Below are 19,794 nucleotides of genomic sequence, written 5' to 3'. Positions count from 1 at the left end.
GCCTAGCCCGTTATTTTTCTTTTTATATGACACTTTCCTTCATTTCATTTCTGTGAGTCTTAGCTGTAGATAGGATTGCGTACTACATACTTGATGAGTGGCATGGTATGCTGTGAGGAGCTATTTCCTTACTCCTCAATTTAAGACTATCTACACCAATAGAAATAGCTGATATATGCTGGGGGTAGTGGTACATGCCTTTAATCCCAGCACTTGGGAAGCAGAGGCAGGAAGATCTCTGTGAGTTTAAGGCCAGCCTGGTCTATATAGTGAGTTCCTGACCAGCTGGGTCTACAGAGAGACCCTTTCTCCTTTCTCAAAAAGACTAAAAAAAACCAAAAAAAATCCCCAAACAAAAAACCTTTACTATCTGAAACTGTTCGTGTGTGTGTGTGTGTGTGTGTGTGTGTGTGTGTGTGAAACTATTCTTTTTAAAGGCAAACAAATGTAATTTTAAAAATTTATTTTTATTTTATGTGTATGAGTGTATTTCCTGAATGTATATAAGTGCACCCATGTTGTGCAATGCCCCCAGAGGTCAGAAAAGGGTGTCTGATTCCCTTGGAACTCAAGTCCTCTGCCAGAGTAGCCAGTGCCCTTAACTGTCGAGCCAACTCTCCAGTCCCCCAAAATGTTATTTTTGTATAGTTCAACCTAAATAAATGGCTCCTTTCAATCTTTGTTAATAAATAAAAATGAGTTGGTGTTGATTCTTCCTGTAAGCTCAGCACTTGTGAGGTGGAAAAGAAGATCATGAGTTCAAAGCTAGCCTTGGCTACTTAATAAATTCAGGCTAGCCTGGGCTACAGAAGACCCTATTTAAAAAAAAGAAAGTTAAGAGCCCTCTGTTACTGTAAAATAGAATTGTAATTTGGGGTCAAAAGCTTTAAATTAGATAAGACTTAAAATTTTTGTGTGTTTTATTCAGGGCATCTTAATCATCTTATACCCCCTTCCCCATTGACACCTTCCCACAGCCCCTCCTCCCCCACTGCAATTCATACATTCTGTCATTTGTGTTAAGACCTAGCATGTCAAGTTAGTGTTCCCAGATGTCCCTCAGTGCAAGTTCAACTTCTGAGGTCTAGTCAGCCTATCTAGAGTCCCTCCTCCCTTAAAGAGGATGAGTTCTTCACCCAGCAGTAATCAGCTGCCAATAATTCTTCAACTAGGATTGAGACCAGCTGTCCGTTTCCACAGCTCTGTGCTGCTTGAGTTTGCATGTGTCTTGTACATACAGACATCATTGCTGTAGGTTCATATGGGAAGAGTCCCAGGAGCCTGAAGGACTCTTGTTTCTATATGGTCATGCACCTCCTCCCTGGTTCTTTCTGCCCCCTCTCTGGCAATGATCCCTGAGCCTTGGATGGATGAATTTTAGGAGTCCTGTCCAAGGACCTATACTTTGTAGACTCTTATCTCTACATTTTGGCCATTTGTGACCATTTATGATCGTGGCCCTATGTTGCATGAGGGAGCTTCATTGTTGAGAATTGAAAGAAGCGTTAGTGTTCTTTTCATCCTTTGTTCTGTATTCTGTGAGCCTTAGGCTTGGGCAGTTCACAGACAATCTCTCTGTGTGTAACCAGTTGTAGAAGTGTAGTAATCTCTGTTGAAAAAGAAGCTTCTTTGATTGGTGGTAACTGGAATACTTGTCTATAAATTTAAGGATCCATATTTTGCACATGGTAAGAAATTACATTTGTCTAGGGATATGAGAGCCTTGGGGTTTTCTCTAATATCTCTGACCTCTCCAGCTATGTGTATTTGGCTAGATTTATAGTACCAGACATGAGTTTCCACCCATTGAGTGGGCTTTTAGCCAATTAGGTAGCTGTTGATTACCCCCAAGATAAAAGTGCCACTATTGCACCAGTGTTGTTTGCTGTGCTGGTCATTGATATGGATTTTAGGCCTTGAGACTGGGGTTGGACCATTGATTGATGTTCTCCTTTATCAACTTTCACAGTCTTTTCCAACACTATGAGAGCTAGCCTTCAGGGGAGGAGGCTTCCAGGTCAGCTCCAGTTCCACTGCTCCAAGCCTTGTGTCCGAGGTATGCCCTGTCTTCAGCAATAGAGTCTTACCTTCTTGTTCTGACAGGCAATCAAGGGCTGTGGCAATAGCCTGTGTAATTTTGGAAGTCTCTTGGACTACCCTGGCCAGCAACTCAAAGGAAGGTTTTTCCTGTCTGGCACAGTTTCTTGTCATGTAGTCTTTAGCTATATACACGAACTCATGTAGAGATATTGTATGTGTAATTTTTCAGTAGGTTTTTGGACTAATATGATTCCCTCTGTTTTTTTATACTAACTAGGCATTATTTATCTCTCCTCTCTCTTTCTCTGTCTTAGTTAAGGTTTTTAAAAAATTATTTTTGTGTATGTGTTAGATATGTTTGTGAATACACAAATATGTATGGAGGCAGTGGGAAGGGGTTGTAGGTGGCAAGCCCATGCACATTCATGCAAAGGCCAGAGGAGGATGTCAGGTGTCTTCCTCTATTACTCTCCACCTTATCTCTTGACTCAGCCTCTCACAGAACCTGGAGCTTGCTGTGTTTGGCTAGGTAGGCTGGCCAGTGAGCCCTAGTCCTGTAATCATTGTTACTGTTCTTGAAATGCCCATTTTGGATAGTGATGGGCACCTCAGAGTCAATACAAACAAAACCCACTTTATAATATTCTTCTCGTCCTGTTCTCCCCTCCTTTGTGTCATGTTTGCATCTGACACACACCTTCACTTGCCCAGCAGCTCAGGCCGGACACTGAGTGTTTTAGTTGATACTGTTCTTTTCCCGTCAGGTCCCATAGCCAATCCATTTCCATGCGATTTGCAGAGTCGATCTGACATTTTTTTCCTGTTTGCCTCCATCTGTCTTGCCATTTACTGTCAGCGTGGTTGCACCATGTGGATTATGCAGCTGTTACCTGCAGTCTTCTTTCAGTCCTTGAGCATGCAGAGCTCCTCTACCTATTATGGCTTTGCTCTTGCCTCTGCCGGATAGTATTTACATGGCTGTTAGGTAGTTCATTTCCTTTAGATGCTAGCTGAACACAGCCTTCTCAGGGAGAGCTTTGTGATCACTTAGTTGAAAGTTACCATACAGCCAAGTCACTTTCTGTTACATGACTATTTTCTTTTCTTCATATCTCCTCTTTTCCCCTGTCCTTTTCTCTGCTCCAAATCTGAGATCCCTGTATTCAGGAACTTATAATTTAAGTCAGTCATGTATCTAAATGAATTTTATGTGCCTGGGCTATTGTTTAACATGTAATTTGTTAAGTGAATGATAAGTAATATAGTGAACAACTTTGTAAGGAAGGCAGAGCACATGGTATTTTGTACATTTTAACATAGAAGAAATAATATCTCATGTTTACTGTTAATTATTCATGCTCACAAAACTTTGGATTCAAATTCTTATTTAAATTTTTATTTTCTGAGATAGGGTCTCTAGCCCATCTGACCCTCAATGTCTTGCATACCCAAGGATCACCTTGAATTTATGATCCTTTTGCTTCCATGTCCTATGTTCTGGGATTACAAGTGTGCGGCACTACACCCAGTTTATGTGAGCTGGGAGTTAAGCCCTGCGCGTGCTATGCTAGGCAAGCAGTTTACCAGCTGAGCTATATCCCCAGCCACTCAAATGTTCTTATTTCAGTTTCATTTACTCCATACAATTGAAGGCAGATCCAGACCAAGTTAAAAATAGTTTCTGTATGGTCCTTTGGGATTTCTGTTTCAGGTTTCAAGAGATAGTTGGAAAAAGCTTAAAGAAGAGGTTGGTAGTAGGCCAGTAGGTGTGTGCAAAATCTTTGAATTAGGTTTAAATGTTTCCTACCTTAAAGTTTAGTAAAAAGCCATACTACTACAGGGTGGCCCTGACTGCTGAGGTTGGTGAGGAAAGCATAGGAAATATGCTGGGAGCCCTGGGCAGGGTGAGGCACTGTGAATGGTAGAGAACATGAGGCATAGTGTCTTAATCCTGGAGCGTGCCATCCTTGCTGGCTAGAGTCAGTTGTCAACCTGACACACCTGGGAAGAGGGTGCCTCCACTGGGGACTTTTCTGTATAGGATTGGCCTGTGGGTGTGTCTGTAAGACAGTTTTTGGTTGTTGAGTGAAGTGGGAGGGCCTAGCCCACTGTAAGCAATGCTACCCTTGGGCAGGTGGGCCTGGAATGTGTAAGAAAGCAGGCTGAGCTCAAACTAGAGGAATGAGCCACCATCCTCTGTGGTGTCTGCTTCAGTTCCTGCCTGCAGGTTTCTGCACTGAGTTCTGTCCTGACTTCTCTTCATGATGGACTGTAACCTGTAAGCCAAATAAACCTTTTCCTCTCCAAGTTGCTTTTGTTTGGTTTCTCATAGTAATGGAAGGCTAACTAGGACACTGTCTGAAGGCAAACACACCATACATAGATAACAAATGAAGACAGCGTTTTAGATGTTATAACAAATTGGTGAGGGAAATTTACAGTAAAGAGTGCCAAGAGTGAAGAGAGATGAAGACTTGTTTTTTTTGTCTTTCAGATGGTCCCCCTGTAGCACCAGCTGGCCTGTAACTCTCTATGTAGACCAGGCTGGCCTCACAGAGATCCACCTCCTGCCTCCTGAGTGCTGGGTTTAAAGGTGTATACCACCATGCCTAGGTTGCAGATGAAGACTTTTAATGGTGCTTAAATGAGCAAGGTTATTTTAAATATCCAAGAAAGATCCTCGGTAATAGTTTTAGTTCTACTGGGATGAAAACCAGGAGAAATCAATTTCAAATGGGACAGAGAAATTTATTTCTCAATGTGTAAAGTATTGATACAGGCTACAAGGAAGACTGTGGTTGACTTATGCATTTCTGTATGGGAGATCGGGATGAAGAAGATACTAAATGTGTCCACATTCTAAGACACATTTCTTTAATGTAAATAAATGTAAATATACATCAGTAACTTGAAATAATACCACTAGTGTTTCTAGGACTTTTCATATCCTTCCCATGAACCAGTTCTGGTTGTTGATTTACAGAGATGGAAGGCGCGCGTGCGCGCACGCGCGCGTGCGCGTGTGTGTGTGTGTGTGTGTGTGTGTGTGTGTGCGTGTGCGTGTGCGTGTGCGTGTGCGTGTGCGTGTGGTGTTACAGCTTCAGGTAAGGACACACAGCTGTTGAAATGCTACGTTGAGTTTTTAGAGTAGGTAATCTTCTCCATCATATGCTTTAACACAAAAACAGTATAAAAGATGTTCAGGGCAAAATCGCTCCTGCCCTTGCCCCGTAATCACTTTGCCCTCACTCTGGTTTCATATCTTTTCCTTCCTCCAGAGAACCTTAACGCACAGACAGCAGCACAGACTTTCCCCTCCTTTTAACCTCTGCTCAGTGTGTAGAATGATGCTCATTGTATATTATGGTCCCTCGGAGCCAGACTGTATAGTTTTGTGTTTTGTGAAGGTCACTAAGAGACCCTTGTTCTGTGAAGAAACGAGCAGTGGAGCAGTGTATAATGTTTTCTTCTTTGTGTTTCTTTTTAGCTCCGTGTGCTGTCAGGAATCTACAAGACTTAGCACGGATTTACATTCGGCGCACACTTAGAAATTTCATAAACGATGAGATGCAGGCCAAGGGGATTCCTCAAAGGGCTCTGCCAAAGAGGAAGAGAAAGAGAGTTAAACAGAGAATTAACACCTACGTGTTCGTGGGTAACCAGCTTATTCCCCAGCCTCTAGATAGTGAGGAGGATGAGAAAATGGAAGAAGACAGCAAAGAAGAGGAAGAGAAAGATCTCAGTGAAGCCATGAAGCCTGAGGAGCCACCGCAGAATCTACTGAGAGAAAAGATCATGAAGCTGCCGCTCCCCGAGTCTTTAAAAGCTTACTTGACATATTTCAGAGACAAGTAACTGAAAACATGACAGAATCCCTTCTGACTACTCCTTTAGTCTTGAAAATGTAGCATTTAGTAGGTGTTAGGAGAGAATTACATCAGAGTGAATTATAGCAGAAAAAATATAAATTATTTCATTAACAAAATGATGTATTGAGTGATTTAAAAGAATCTCTTTTCTAAAATCTATTTTTCTTTAAATCTTCAGGAAATGCTGTTGTAACTCAGTTTCAAAGTGGAATGCAGCAGTAGTCAGGATTTTGTAGTGGCACGGGTTAGTTTTCCTTTTATATGAGGTTGATGTACTTGGTAAGGATATATAACCTGATTTGATCTGCAGTTTGCATTTCCTTTATAAGAACTTTCTTACCTAATAAGGAAATCAAATACTTTGTAGACTATTTACTTTTGTTGAGGTATATTCCGGGCAATGTATGTGTGCAATAATAAGACAGCATACTGAATAATTTAGCTTTAAAAATCACAGTGTCATGAAACTGTACAGCCCTGCAACTTTTGCTTTTAAATCTATTGCCAAAAGATCCAGGGAAAATTCCTGCTTCTCTCATAGAGATCTTAAGAGCACAGCAAGGGAGTGTTAAAGTAGAAAGTGGACACAACACGAGTAGTTTATATGGACCTTCACATTCTCAGTGTTTAAAGACAATGAGGTTATCTTAACTCTCTAGAATTTTAAAAGGTAGTATATTTAGGATTGTTTTCAGTAATTCACTGTGTAAAGTATTAGATTTTAAAAGCATCTGCTGCCCCATTTGCGTGTGAATGCTCAGGCAGTGAGTGAGCAGGCACATGACCACCCCTTTTTAGGTAGTTCCTAGCAGCAGGGCCAGAGTGCTGTGGTCAGCTAATGCCCTTTAGCAATGGGACTTTTAGTTTATCTGAATATTTATCTTTGACAATATAGGGCCAAGCTTGCCTACATTTGCTTTGGATCTTTTTAGTATAAATAGCTAATCACAAAATTTACGTTAGATTCCTTTGTGTTAAAATTTGGTTCAGAATCATAGTGCAATCTTTGGGACCCACATCATGCTCATTTAACTTCTTCCCATACTTTGTTTCTTTGGTTAGAATTATTATGGTTTTCATCCTTTGCTCAGTGTTACGTACTTAAGGTACATAGAGTATCAGTGATAAAACAGGGAGAAAATGTCGTTTTTTTCTTCCTAGTAAGGCCTGCAAACAGTCATTCCTTGTTAAGAAAGTGTATAACGTAGCCTGTCTACTCCTTAGTGTTACATGAATATATAAACTTAAAGGGAAGAATTCAGGTGTACCACTTATTACCACCAGCATCACTATGACAGCAGCTGCCCAGATTTGCTTAAGAAACTCAATCATTGTGAAAGAACTACTATTTCTTTACTGTCATTCAATATTTTTCAAGTATCTCAGCTCCAATAATTCTGCATATATGAATCAATTAAAATACTCTGAACACAAAATTGTCTAAATGATGGTATTTTGGTAATGTGAGAGACAGTTTTATGGAAAGGATTTGTTGGCTCTGGGTGGTGGCATGGAGGTGTGTATAATTTTTCTTAGGAAATTATTAAACTATGATTAAGAAATGCCCTGTCTTTTTCTATCTAAAAAAAATCATGTTAGAAATTGGTGGTACTTAATATTGTACCCAGGGCCTCACATGTGCTAGGCAAGTGTTCTATCACAGAGATATGGCCCCAGACCAACACGCTGGTCTTTTGTCTGTTTGTTTTTCATTGTTTTAGAAGCTGAATCTTGAATTTTGATACACATGAATTTTTATCTGGGGATTGTCTTCATCTCACCTCCCTGTCCTCACTGCTCCCCAAACCTGTGTCTTCCTCTCTTCGCTCTGTTTATTCTTCCACAGCCCTGTGTTTTTGGAGCTGGTGTCCAGATACCTAAGCATACATATTTTTCAATGATCTTATTCAGGAGAGTTTGGTTAGGGATAAATTTGAAGACTAATGTTTTCATACTGTCTTTCATTCTGTTGACCTTGACAAAGCATACAGTAGATTATTGTGACTGTTGCATTTTTGAAATGTATTTTATGTTTTTAAATGCATTTATTTTATAGGTGTGACTTTATCATCACTGACTTTTAAGTAAATAATAAATGAAAATTCAAGGGAAAGGAATCTTTTCAATTCAGATGTACCAGAATAAGAATATTATGGATTTGTTTTTACTTTTTAATGAATTCATGTTTACTTGAGTATGGAAAATTAGGCTTTCTAGGTAAAGAAGTAAAAAAGATGAAACAAAAGTAAAGTAAGCTGTGTGGTGTGGCTCATGCTTGTAATCACAGCACTCAAGAGACTGAGGCGGGATGATTGTCTGGAATTTGAGGCCATCCTGGGTTATAGAGTGAGTTTGAGGCCTGGGCCACAGAGTAATACCTTATCTTCAAAAAACAGAAGAATGTGAAAATGATGGGAATGTCATCATTGATTTGTATATAGATTAGCAAAACGTTTAAGTCCCATCTTTAGGCCTTTATTTTAAAGATGACAGAGAAGGCCTATGGCAGAAGGAAGCGTGTTTTGTTTAAATCACGTGGCTAGTTGGAGGAAGGGTCTCAAAGAACATCCAGCATCGTTAAGCCCCTGGAATCCTCCAGCGACACCATAGCTATCATGGTCCATTTAAATCTCTACTACTCACTGATTGACATATTTGGCCCTGGTATTAATATATTATTAATATAGCATACCTGGTGGTTAAAATACAAAAATTGTGTTGATCGCCATTTGACACAAAAGTGGAGCAAAGGCTGTTAAGTCATTGGAAGGTGTGGAAAGTATTTTAAATAAACAATCACATATAATTAAGCAGCATTCTTCAGTGGTCTGGTTTTTCTTGTTCTCTTATTTTTAAATTTAGATGATCTAGTTAGTGCGTCTAGATAAGGGCAAAAGTCCTGGCTCCAGCAGCCCCAACAGGCAGGGTTCAGTCACCAGTCCAGATACCACAAGTAAAGAAATGAGCATTACTATTCCTGAAAAACAGGTATTTATTTAGTCCTTGTGCCCTCATTGGGAACAAGGTCAGATAAAGTGACCCAAAGTCCATGTTCATCTTTAGGGTTGACATGAGCTTTAGGTTGAGAAGAATTAGGGTAAGGAGCATGAAGTAGGCATCACTAGTGGTCCTGGGTAACATAGTCCCATCCATTATCAGAGCTGGGGTCCTGAAAGGTAGTTCAAAGAAGTCCTTCAGGAGATGGCCACTTCTGCTACACAATGTGGAGCCTTAGTAATTGCTGTCCCTTGAAGTTTTTCTGTTCTGGGAATCCAAGGTGACTTGTTGGCCCAAGTGAGGAGTCAAGGCTTTTTAACATGAGCAGCTTTAAATTTTATTTTATTTTATTGTGTGTGTGTGTGTGTGTGTGTGTGTGTGTGTGTGTGTGTGAGATGTGTTGGAGTGAGGGACCTGTGTGCCTGTGGAGGTCAGACAAGTGGAGTTGCTTCTCTCCATCTACCTTTATGTGGGCTCTGGGGACTGAACTCCCGTAAGGGTTTCAGATTGAGCTCTTTGGCAACAAAATGCCAGGTGTGTGTGTGTGTGTGTGTGTGTGTGTGTGTGTGTGTGTATGGGGGCGGGGTCCTATATATGCCATAGCATTTGTGTGGAAGTCAAAGGACAGCTTTCAGGAATCAGTTCTCTCCTTCAACTATGGGATCCATGGATTCAGTTCAGGTTGTCAGGCTGTGCGGCAAGTGCCTTTACCCTCTGAGCTCTCTCACCAGCCCCAAAGCAGCTGTTTCAGATGCGTGGTGTGGCAGGTAGCTGTCTCACTTCCTTTTCACTGTTGCCGCTAATAAAGGGTGTAGTGTTTTTAAAATACAGTGTTAAAATATAAAGTGTAACCAAAGAATGAGAAATGGAATTCAGGGCAGGTACAGGTGCATCTAACTACTCTTGTACTCCCAATCTTACCAATATCTGCATGGCCCCTTCCAGTCTCATTCAACCCCTCCCCTCTCTGAAGTAGTTTTACTATGACCTTATCTTTTGATGTATACTTGTATTTGTATAGCCATATCTAATTTGTCTTTACATATGCTAAGATTCATACTGTATACATTACTTTTGTGAGACTCTCTTGTATATGGTTAAGTTCACAGTTCGCAGTTTATTCTACAGCGACAGTTCTGGTTCATGCACATAGTTGGTTTTGCATGTCTCGTGACTGTGCATGTGTTTTTTGGAGGGATGCATCTAGGTATAGAATTATGTCCATCTTTGCCTAATTCCAAGGTGGTTCTACAAGGTAGCAAACAGCACATTCTTCTAACAGTATTTTTTCCAGTTACTCACATGCTCACCCACATAATTCTTAGAATTGATTTTTGCTTCTCTGGTAGTGTAACATATCTCATTAGGTGTGGTGTTACCAAGTCTCATTGCACTTACACCTGAATAGAGAGAGAAACAGCCTATTAGTGTTTTGTTTTTTAAAGGCTAGGAGTGGAACCTCAACTCCTGGAACTGTGCTCTTGAATCAGGCTTTACTCTTGGATTCAAACAACATCTCCAGCATGAATTGGGGAAATAGAAGCTAGGATCCACCCTTATCAAAGAAACTTGCCCTTTGATCCCTAAGCCTAAAATACCGAATGCACAATTTCAAACAGACCTCTCAATTCTTCGAATTGTTCGCGTAAGAATAGCACTGCTTCAAGCACTTTGATACATTAATCAGTGCAGGCACACCATGTTCATTCACTATTGTGGGTGGAGGGCAAGGTGGGGTGTTGAGGGATTAAGGGCAGGCGCCCAGGTCACAAGAGGAGCACATGGCTCACTGCCCTTGTTTACAATGTTTGGTTGCAAGATTACTTAAAAATCACTAGTACAGATTATGTCCATGTTAAAAGTCATTCTTAAGCTGGGCGTGGTGGCGCATGCCTTTAATCCCAGCACTCCGGAGGCAGAGGCAAGCGGATTTCTGTGAGTTCAAGGCCAGCCTGGTCTACATAGTGAGTTCCAGGACAGCTGAGGCTACAGGGAGACCCTGTCTCAAAAAGACAAAAAACAAAACAAACAAAAGAAAAACTCATTCTTAAAATTAGAGACTTGAGCTGGGCATGCTGGTGCACACCTCTGATCCCAGCATTCAGGAGCAGGAGGAGACAGGCAGACTGCTGTGACTTCGAGGCCAGCCTGGTCTACATAGTGAGTTCCAGGACTTGTTAAGACGTAGTTGTGTGTGTGTGTGTGAGCATGCATTGTTTCTATGTATTCTGAGAATCAAGTACACAAAGGAAGCATTCAGTGTTTAAGAGATGATGTGAGCAGTGCTGATGGCCTGCCTGATGCGGACTACAGCTCACCCCCAATTTCTATTAACACTTAAAAATGAACATTTCTATTTGATAAAAATACACAAATTTAGAAGGTGTGCGGTTCACAATGGCCTACCCTTTTTAGACTGCTTATGTGCCAGAAAATAGTCAATTAGAAAATACCAGTGAGGTGGGGACAGAAGACTGGATCTCTACAGCAGAAATGGACAGCACTTCAGTAAGTCCTTGTAATCGGGAAGCACTGGAAGACGCGAAGGTCACAGATCAGGTGATGGAGGATAAGATGTAAATTTAGCCTGTTTTTTTCTGGCATTGTATTCCAGGACAAAAGGAGGAAAAGTAGATCTGTGTTAGTGATACGGCTGAACTAGCTGGTGCAGGCTGTCCCCACGGTACAACTTATCTAAAGTTTGAAAGAGAAAGGTGGTAAATAACCATGTTGAAACCTTTGAATGAAATGCCGGATGAACAAAGTAGCCTTCAAATTCCTCTTATTTTTGATATCAACATTGTACAGCTTCTTCAGGAAATCTGAGTCCACATGATTATATTCACTAGTAGTGTGTGAAAATATCCTACCACATATTCCTTCACACCAAAGGGATCCATTACATGGATAAAATGTAAACACCTGTCCATGTCTATCAATGTTAACGGAAATATTTCCTCCGACTATCACCATCACTGTAACCTGTAACCAACACCTATTTGGTGTAAGCCTTTTGGAGAAGCAATATTAGACAGATCCTCAGATCTTGCTCGGTAGAACCAGTGATTATAATTTCTTTGATGCTGCTTTGTGGTGGCTTCAGACAATTGTCCCTGGGAGATCAGCCATGTTTGTTTATCAGTATCTCCTTCCATTTGAGCAAAAGCATGAGAGCCAATGAAAGACAGATCCAGTTCCAAGCCTTCATCTTGACTATCCTCGAAGCACCAACCAGGCTTCTCAATCTGTTGATCAACCTGTGGTACACAGCCTTCCCTTAGGCATTTCCAGTACCTGCAGGTAGGCATGTCAAGGATTGACTTTCCTTCTTTAATGCCTGGAGAAAGTACAGAGATGGCAGCTTTTTGTGAGTAGCCTCTTCAAGCTCAGAGGAATCTCTAGGAATCTCCTTACAATACTGCTGAATCCTTCTATATACAGCACAGAGTTGTCACTCATTCTGTTCAATGATGTTCATATTTCTTTAGACTTTCTGAAGAACTTCATTGTGCATGAAGACTGGCCATGTGTGTTGTATCCTCTAGATGATAGGCTTGCTTTGCAGCATTGATGACACAGAATCCAACAGAAGACTGTTCTTTGGCCAACTGAAGCATGTTTCTGTAACAGCTGCGCAGGGAACTATCAGGTGTGTTGGGATAGCATCTCTTGAGCTTAGGTCACACTGTGAATGATGATCCTTTAGTCAGTTTTGCGTCACCTGTTTGGCAGCCATTAGTTTCTATAGGCCCTTCTTCACATCTGGCCTGCGAGCTTGAAGATAGTTTTAGACACAAGATGATGATTATTATTATTATTATTTTATTGATTTTGTGTGTATTTCATACAGAACATCCCAAACAATCTTACTCATCTTTATACCTGCATCCCAAATGGCACCCTCCCATAGCCTCCCCCACCCACTGAAGCCCATATATTCTGTCATCCCTGTTACTGCCTACTGTGTTGTCAGTGCCCCCAGCCATTCCCCAGTGCTTGTCCATCTACTGAATCTAGTCAGCCTATCTAGAGTCCCTTGTTTTAGGAGGCTCAGCTCTTCTTCATCTAGCAGCAATCAGTTGCCAACATTCCTTTTGATAAGGTCGGGGGTCTGCTATTCATTTTCCCAGTTCTATGCTGGGTTACTGTCTGCGTCTTGGGCCACCCTGGCCAGCAACTCAAAGATACCTCCTGTCTGGCGTTGTTTCTTGTTATGTAGCCTTTAGCCCAAGCTTTGCCTACATAGCACATGGTAATTAAAAGTACCAGATTGGTGGAACTAACCTTGGATGTTTAATAGCCGTACTTTGAGGCCTATACCAAAATGGTCAGAGGGCAGTTTTTGCTTCTTGCTTTCCAAGGTCAACTAAGTTCCAGGGAACTATGGAGCATCTCTCAAAATGTCCTGTAACTGTGGTGAGTCACCTGTCCTCTTGTTCAGGGAGGCCATGGAGACACCACCAGATGGACTTGAACCAGTGTCCAGGCTACAAAGAGGAGGGTCAACACAAAGTAAACATTTGCTCCATGCTTCCAAGTGAAGCCAGCCACGGTTGAACAAGACCTTTGACTTATCTTCACAGAGATGGAACCAGTAAAAGAAAGGAGCCAGAGGCTCCTCCTTAGCCCATCTCTTAATTGGGTTACTTCCTTTCTTGATCCTTTGGTTTTTGAGTTCTTTATACTGGATGTTAACCTCTGTCAGATGTGTTGCTGATGAAGATTTTCTCCCACTCTATGGCTTTTCACTTTCTTGTTGCTTCTTTTGATGTACAGAAGCTTTTTAGTTTATGAGGTCCCACTTGCTGATTCTTGACCTTATTTCCTGAGAAATTGATGTCCAGTTTAGAAAATCCTTTCCTACACCTATATCTTGTAGGTTATTGCCAGTGTTTTCTTCTAACAGTTTCAGAGTTTTAGGCTTCACATTGAGGTCTTTGATCCATTTGAAGTTGACTTTTGTGCAAAGTGAAAGGTAGGGGTTTAGTTTCATTCTTCTACAGGTGGGAGATCCAGTCTTGCCAACAACATTTGCTGAAAATACTCTTTTCTCCAGTGAGAGTTCTTGGCCCCTTTTTCAAATATCAGGTAGTTGAAATTGCGTGTACTCATATTTGGGTCTCCAGTTTTGTTCCATTGATCTGTGGATCTGTTTTTGTGCCAGTACCATGTTTTTATGACTATAGCTCTGTAATACAGTTTAAAATCTGGTATAGTAATCCCCCCAGCGTTGCTCTTAGTCCTCAGGGTTGCTTTGGTTATCCAAGGTCTTTTGTGCTTTCATAGGAATCGTAGGATGCTTTTTTCCAATTCTGTGCAGAATGTCATGGGGATTTTGATTGGCATTGCATTGAATCTATAAATGGCTTTTGGTCGGATGGTCATGTTCACAATATAAATTCTTCCAGTCCATGAGCATGGGAGGTCCTTCCATCTTCTGAAGTCTTCCTCAATCTCTTTCTTTAAAGATTCAAAATTTTTCATTGTAGAGGTACTTAATGTCTTTGGTCAGGTGTATTCTGAGATTTTTTTTTTTTGAGGCTATTGTGAAAGAGAATGTTTTCACCTACTCTTTCCCTGATTGCTTGTTATTGGTATATAGAAAGGCTACAGATTTTTGTACATTAATTTTGTAACCTGCCACTTTACTGAATGTGTTAATCATTTCTAAGAGTTTTCTGGTGGAATTTTTGGCTTCTCTTAGATATAGTATCATATCATCTGCAAAAAGGGATAATTTGATCTCTTCCAATTATTACTCCTTTAATTTTCTTTTCTTGTCTTACTCCTTTTGCAAGAATTTCCAGCACTATGTTAAAAAGGAGTGAAGATAGTGGACAGCCTTGTCTGGTTCCTGATTCTAATGAGAATGCTTCCTGTTTTTCTCTGTTTAGAGTGATGTTGGCTCTGGGTTTGTCATATATGGCTTTAATTATGTTCAGGTGTGTTCCCTCCAGTCCAGTTCCCTCTAGGACTCTAAACATAAATGCATGCTGAGTTTTGTCAGAGGCCTTCTCTGCATCTATTGAGAGGATAATGCAGTTCTTGTCTTTGAGACTATTTATATGATTTATGATGTTTATTGACTTATGTATATTGAACCATGGTGGATGATCCTTTTGATGTGTGTCTGTATGTGGTTTGCAAGTATTTTGTTGAGAATTTTTGCATCTATGTTTATTAAGGATATGGGTCTATTGTTTTCTTTTTTGGTTGTATCTTTACCTGGTTTTGATATTAGGGTGATGCTGGCTTCATAGAAAGAATTTGGAAGTTCTTCCTCCATTTCTATTTTTTGAATAAATTAAGTAGTATTGGATATAGATCTTCTTTAAGTGTCTGGTAGAATTCTGCTGTAAATCCATCTGGTCCTGGGCCTTTTTTTTTTTTTGGTCGGGAGGTTTTTGTATTACTGTTTCAACTTCCTTATGTGTTATGGGTCTGTTTAAGCTGTTGATCTCTTCTTGGTTTAGTTTTGGTGATTCTCATGCTTTTAGATACCTGTCCATTTCTTTTTATGTTTATAGGTTTTTAAAGTATTCCCTCATAACGTTCTGGATCTTTTTGGTGTCTGTTGTGATGTTTCCCCTTTCATCTCTGATTTTGTTGACTTGGATGTGCTCTTTCTTTTGGTTAATTTGGCTAAGGGCCTGTCAATCTTGTTTATCTTTTCAAAGAACCAGCTCTTGGATTCATTGATTCTTTGTATTGTTTGTTTCTATTTCATTAATTTCTGCTCTGGTTTTTCTGGTTCTCTGTCTAGAACGTAGGGTTTGGGTTTTGTTTGCTGTTGCTTTTCAAGTGTCTTGAGTTGCAGTGTTAAGTCATTTATTTGTGTTCTTTCCGAGTTTTTGATGTAGGCACGTAGAGCTATAAATTTCCCTCTAAGAACTGCTTTCAGTGTGTCCCAGAGGTTTTGTTGTGTTGTATTGTCCTTTTCATTTAGTTCCAGAAATTCTTTTATTTCTTTTTTAATTTCTCTTTTGATCTATTCTTCATTCAGGAGTGTGTTGTTTAATCTCCATGTGTTCATGTAGGTACTATGGTTTCTTCCGGTATTGATTTTAAGTTTTATTGCATTGTGGTCTGATAGAAAACATGGAATTATTTCAATCTTTTTGTGTTTTTTGAGGCTTGTTTTGTGCTCTAGTGTGTGGTCGATTTTGGAGAAACTTCCATGGGGCCCTGAATAGAAAATAAATTCTTTGGCATTTGGGTGAAATGTTTGGTAGATGTCTGTTAGGCCCATTTGATATATGGTGTTGTTTGATTCAGATGTCTCTTAATTCTCTGTCCTGTTGACCTATCTAATGGAGACAATGGGGTATTAAAGTCCCCTACTATTAAAGAGTTGTGATTAACCTGGGTCTTAAAGTCCTGTAGTGGTGTTTTTATGACATGCCCCAGAGTTTGGTGAATATATGTTCATGATTTGTAATGTCTTCTTGGTTAGTTATTCCTTTGATCAGAATGAAGTGGCCTTCTTTATCTCTTCTGATTAGATTTAGTTTGAAGTCTGTTTTGTCAGATATTAGAATTCCAACTCCTGCTTTTTTCTGAGTACCATTTGCTTGGAATATTTTTTTCCATCGTTTTACCTTATGGTAGTGTCTGTCCTTGAAAGTGAGATGGGTTTCTTCCAGATAAAATGATGGGTTTTGTTTCTTAATCCATTCAACTAGTCTGTGTCTTTTGACTGGGAGTTCAGTCCATTGATATTTAACATTATTAATGAAAGATGTGTATTGATTCCTTTCATTTTGGTTTTTGTTCACATTCTTGTTGTAACTGTGCATTTCCACAGCTATACCTTCATTAAGTTGCTTTCTGTTATCCCTTGGGTATAGTTGTTCCTTTCTTCAGGTCTTTTGTTGCTTCAAGAACTCTCGAAAGGCTGATTTTGTGGACATGAATTCTTTTAGCGTATTTATGTCATGGAAGATTTTTCTTTCCCCTTCATGTATAATAGACATTTTGGCTGGGTAAAAGAATCTGGGTTGGCGTCTGTGGTCATTTAGAACTGGATTACTTTGGTACAGGCTCCTCTGGCTTTCATAGTTTGCACTGGAAAGTCAGCTCTAGTTCTGATGGGCTTTCCTTGATATGTGACTTTCCTTTTGCAGCTTTCAGTATTCTCTCTTTGTTCTGTACATTTAGTGTTTTTACTTGATGTGCCATGGAGAGTTTCTTTTCTGGCCCAGCCTATTTGGTGTTCTGTGTGCTTCTTGTATTTGTATGGTCATGTCTTTCTTTAATTTTGGGAAATTTTCTACTACAATCTTGTTGAAGATCTGGTCTATACCATTAGCCTGAGATTCTTCTCCTTTCTCTATGTTTATGAATTGTAAGTTTGGTCTTTTTATAGTGTCACAGAATTCTTGTGTTTTCTCAAATTTTTCATAATCTTTGCTTGAATGGTCTAATTTGTCCGGTTTATCTTCTAGTCTTGATATTCTGTTTTCCATTTCATTCATCCTATTGATGAGGCTTTCTCTTGTCATTTATAATTGGCTTATTGAGTATTTCACTTTCTTCTTCATTTTATCCCGAGTCTTCTTCAATATTTGTAACTCTTCTGAATTAATTCAGAAGTTTATCCCTATCTTCTTTCAGTTCTTTGATTTCTGTGTGTGTTCTTTAAATTCACTGAATTCTTTTATCATGTACATAATTGTTCTTTTAAATTCTATGTCCTGTATTATCATTGTACTAGGGGTGTTCTCATTGTACTCCTCTATAGGACTGTTGTTACTTAGTGGGGTATTTGTTTTTTTCATGTTATTTTTTAGCTGTGACTTTGACACATGGATTTCTTTTGTAGTTTCTGATTCTTATGTGAGACTCAGGCTTTCCTTTGTTGAGCTCAGGTCTGCTTCTTTTTGTATACTTTGTATGACTTTGTGTTTTACTTATTGGGCATGAAAAGCTGGTTGGTCTAGGCTTCAGGTTCTCTTTTGATTTTATATTGGAAGGGCCAGACGGCTTTCATCCCGCTGCTCAGGAGTTCCCACAGAGGCCCAAGTGAGCTGAGGCTCAGATGCTCTCAGGCTTTCTCCTAAGGTCTGGATCCCTCTAGTCAGCAGTCACATTACAGTTTGGGAGGATCGCTAGGTAGAGGTAGGATTCAGGACTCTCAGGCAGTCAGGGAAGGAGGCTGGTCTCAGGAATCCAGTTTGAGGTGGGACAGCCAGGAATGAAGGTTGGTATGCAAAGGAGGTGGGAGAAGGAACAGGCTTGAGGGCTCCAGGAACTGTCCAGAGGTCTGAGGTGCCAAGAGAAGAAATGGGCCAGTGCCCATGCTAGGAGGAGAGAAGGGGTGGGGGAGCTGCAGACACAAGATTCTTAAATGTGATACTTTTATCACTGATACAATGTCAGTACAGTTCAGGTTCCAAAGAACCACTTTTCCATTGATACATTTATTATAAAGAAAAGGAGATCTGATAGCTCTTCCTAAAATATATTACCTGAAGTATCAGAAGAGTTTAATTACTCTTCATGTGAGTCACTCCAGCTTAGCAGAGTGTCCACAACCGCAGACTGGGAAGGTGTACCCAAGCAGCATCAAATGAGAACTTTGGCTTGACTTCTTCCAAACTTTTCAGCAATTCATTAATCCCTTGGAGCTCTTAGGGTGCTCCAGTGGGCACACCTGAACGACAGCTGACAGCTCAGCCTCATCATGGAAGGTAACCAAGCCACATTTGCAGCCAGCCCTAGCCAGAGCTGCAGAGGTGATGGTAAGCCAATTTCCAGAGGCTGGTGTGGCCAGCTTCTGAGCTCTGGCTGAGAAAACACCACTTTGGCTCCTAGAAGAGGTTTTGTGTGTGTGTGTGTGTGTGTGTGTGTGTGTGTGTGTGTGTACATTATTAAAGTAAAGGTTTGTCAGTTAAACCTTTTGTAAACTTGACACGACCGTAGCCATGCTGAAGCACAGCAGCTGTGGTGACCCACAGGAGACCTTGGCCTGCAGTAATAGTAATGAACTAAACAAGACAGTCCTGCCAGTATCTATATTATGAAAAGGGATGGGCACAAGACTCTTCCCTGAGTAAATGGTCCCTCCTGTCAGCTTCATGAACTTGGAGGGTGTTAGAATATATTGGTAGAAGGTTGACTGGAGGGTGAGTCCAGTGTTAGGATCTGGCTGCTATGGAAATTCAGGAATTTCATCACCTTTAAGTTGCTCCTGCTCCTATGGGTAATCCCTCTGAACTGACTGACTCACCACGCTGTACTTCAATGAAATCCTTTGTGTTCTTTTTTTTAAGGTTTTATTTATTGTTTTATATGTATGAGTGTGTTGCCTGCATGTATAAGTGCACTTTTGTCATGCAAAGTCTTTGGAGGCCAGAAAAGGGGATTGGATTCCCTGGAACTGGAGTTACAGACAGTTGTCAGCTGCCATGTGGGTGCTGGGAATCAAATCCTGGTTCCTCTGCAAGAGCAGTCAAGTGCTCTTAACCGCTGAGCCAACTCTCCAGCCCCTGCAATGAGATTTATATAGTTTCTCAACAATTCCTCTGTATAGACTTCTCCAAGCAGAGTTCAGAGTCATCTACTCCTCCTGAGTGAACTTCAGCAATGTCCTTAAAAGTCACTGGTTTCTGTAACTACAAGACACAAAATCTCACAAGTATTCTTTCTTCTTCAGTATTTCTCACACAGAAACAGATAAAGCCATGTGTATGTATATTTCATGTAGGCAAATAGGTCAACAAGTGCCATCTTATGAGTCTAAGACTGACATGCACCATGTACAAGCTCTAAGAAGGGAGAGCAAATGTGCAGGCCGACACACCCAGCAACAGGAGAGGGAGCAATGGCAGGCCCGGGACACCCTAAATCAGCTCGCCTTGTGAGGGGCTAAAAATGATTTAAAAAAAAA

The 19,794-nt window shown here is 40.5% G+C and overlaps 1 protein-coding gene and 1 pseudogene across 9 annotated transcripts in view; one reads left to right on the top strand and one right to left on the bottom strand.

Moving 5' to 3' along the window:
* Positions 1-8,725, top strand: part of Pcmtd1 (protein-L-isoaspartate (D-aspartate) O-methyltransferase domain containing 1) — a 93,096-nt gene extending 84,371 nt beyond the window's left edge. For 4 of the 9 annotated variants that reach the window (XM_008840896.3, XM_029567272.1, XM_029567273.1 and 1 more), the window contains one exon: positions 5,528-8,725. In XM_008840896.3, the coding sequence (XP_008839118.1) occupies positions 5,528-5,895 (368 nt within the window). In that variant the 3' untranslated portion in view covers positions 5,896-8,725. The remainder of the gene's footprint in view (positions 1-5,527) is intronic. The other 5 variants (XM_008840898.3, XM_008840899.3, XM_029567271.1 and 2 more) reach the window with 2 other exon arrangements.
* A 2,729-nt stretch (positions 8,726-11,454) lies between these two features.
* The window catches only part of LOC103740319, a 16,670-nt pseudogene continuing 8,330 nt past the window's right edge, over positions 11,455-19,794 (bottom strand).

The sequence above is a fragment of the Nannospalax galili genome, unplaced genomic scaffold (genome assembly GCF_000622305.1).
Source record: "Nannospalax galili isolate Female #2095 unplaced genomic scaffold, S.galili_v1.0 scaffold639, whole genome shotgun sequence".
NCBI lineage: Eukaryota > Metazoa > Chordata > Mammalia > Rodentia > Spalacidae > Nannospalax > Nannospalax galili.
This window is presented reverse-complemented; position numbering and strand designations above follow the sequence as displayed.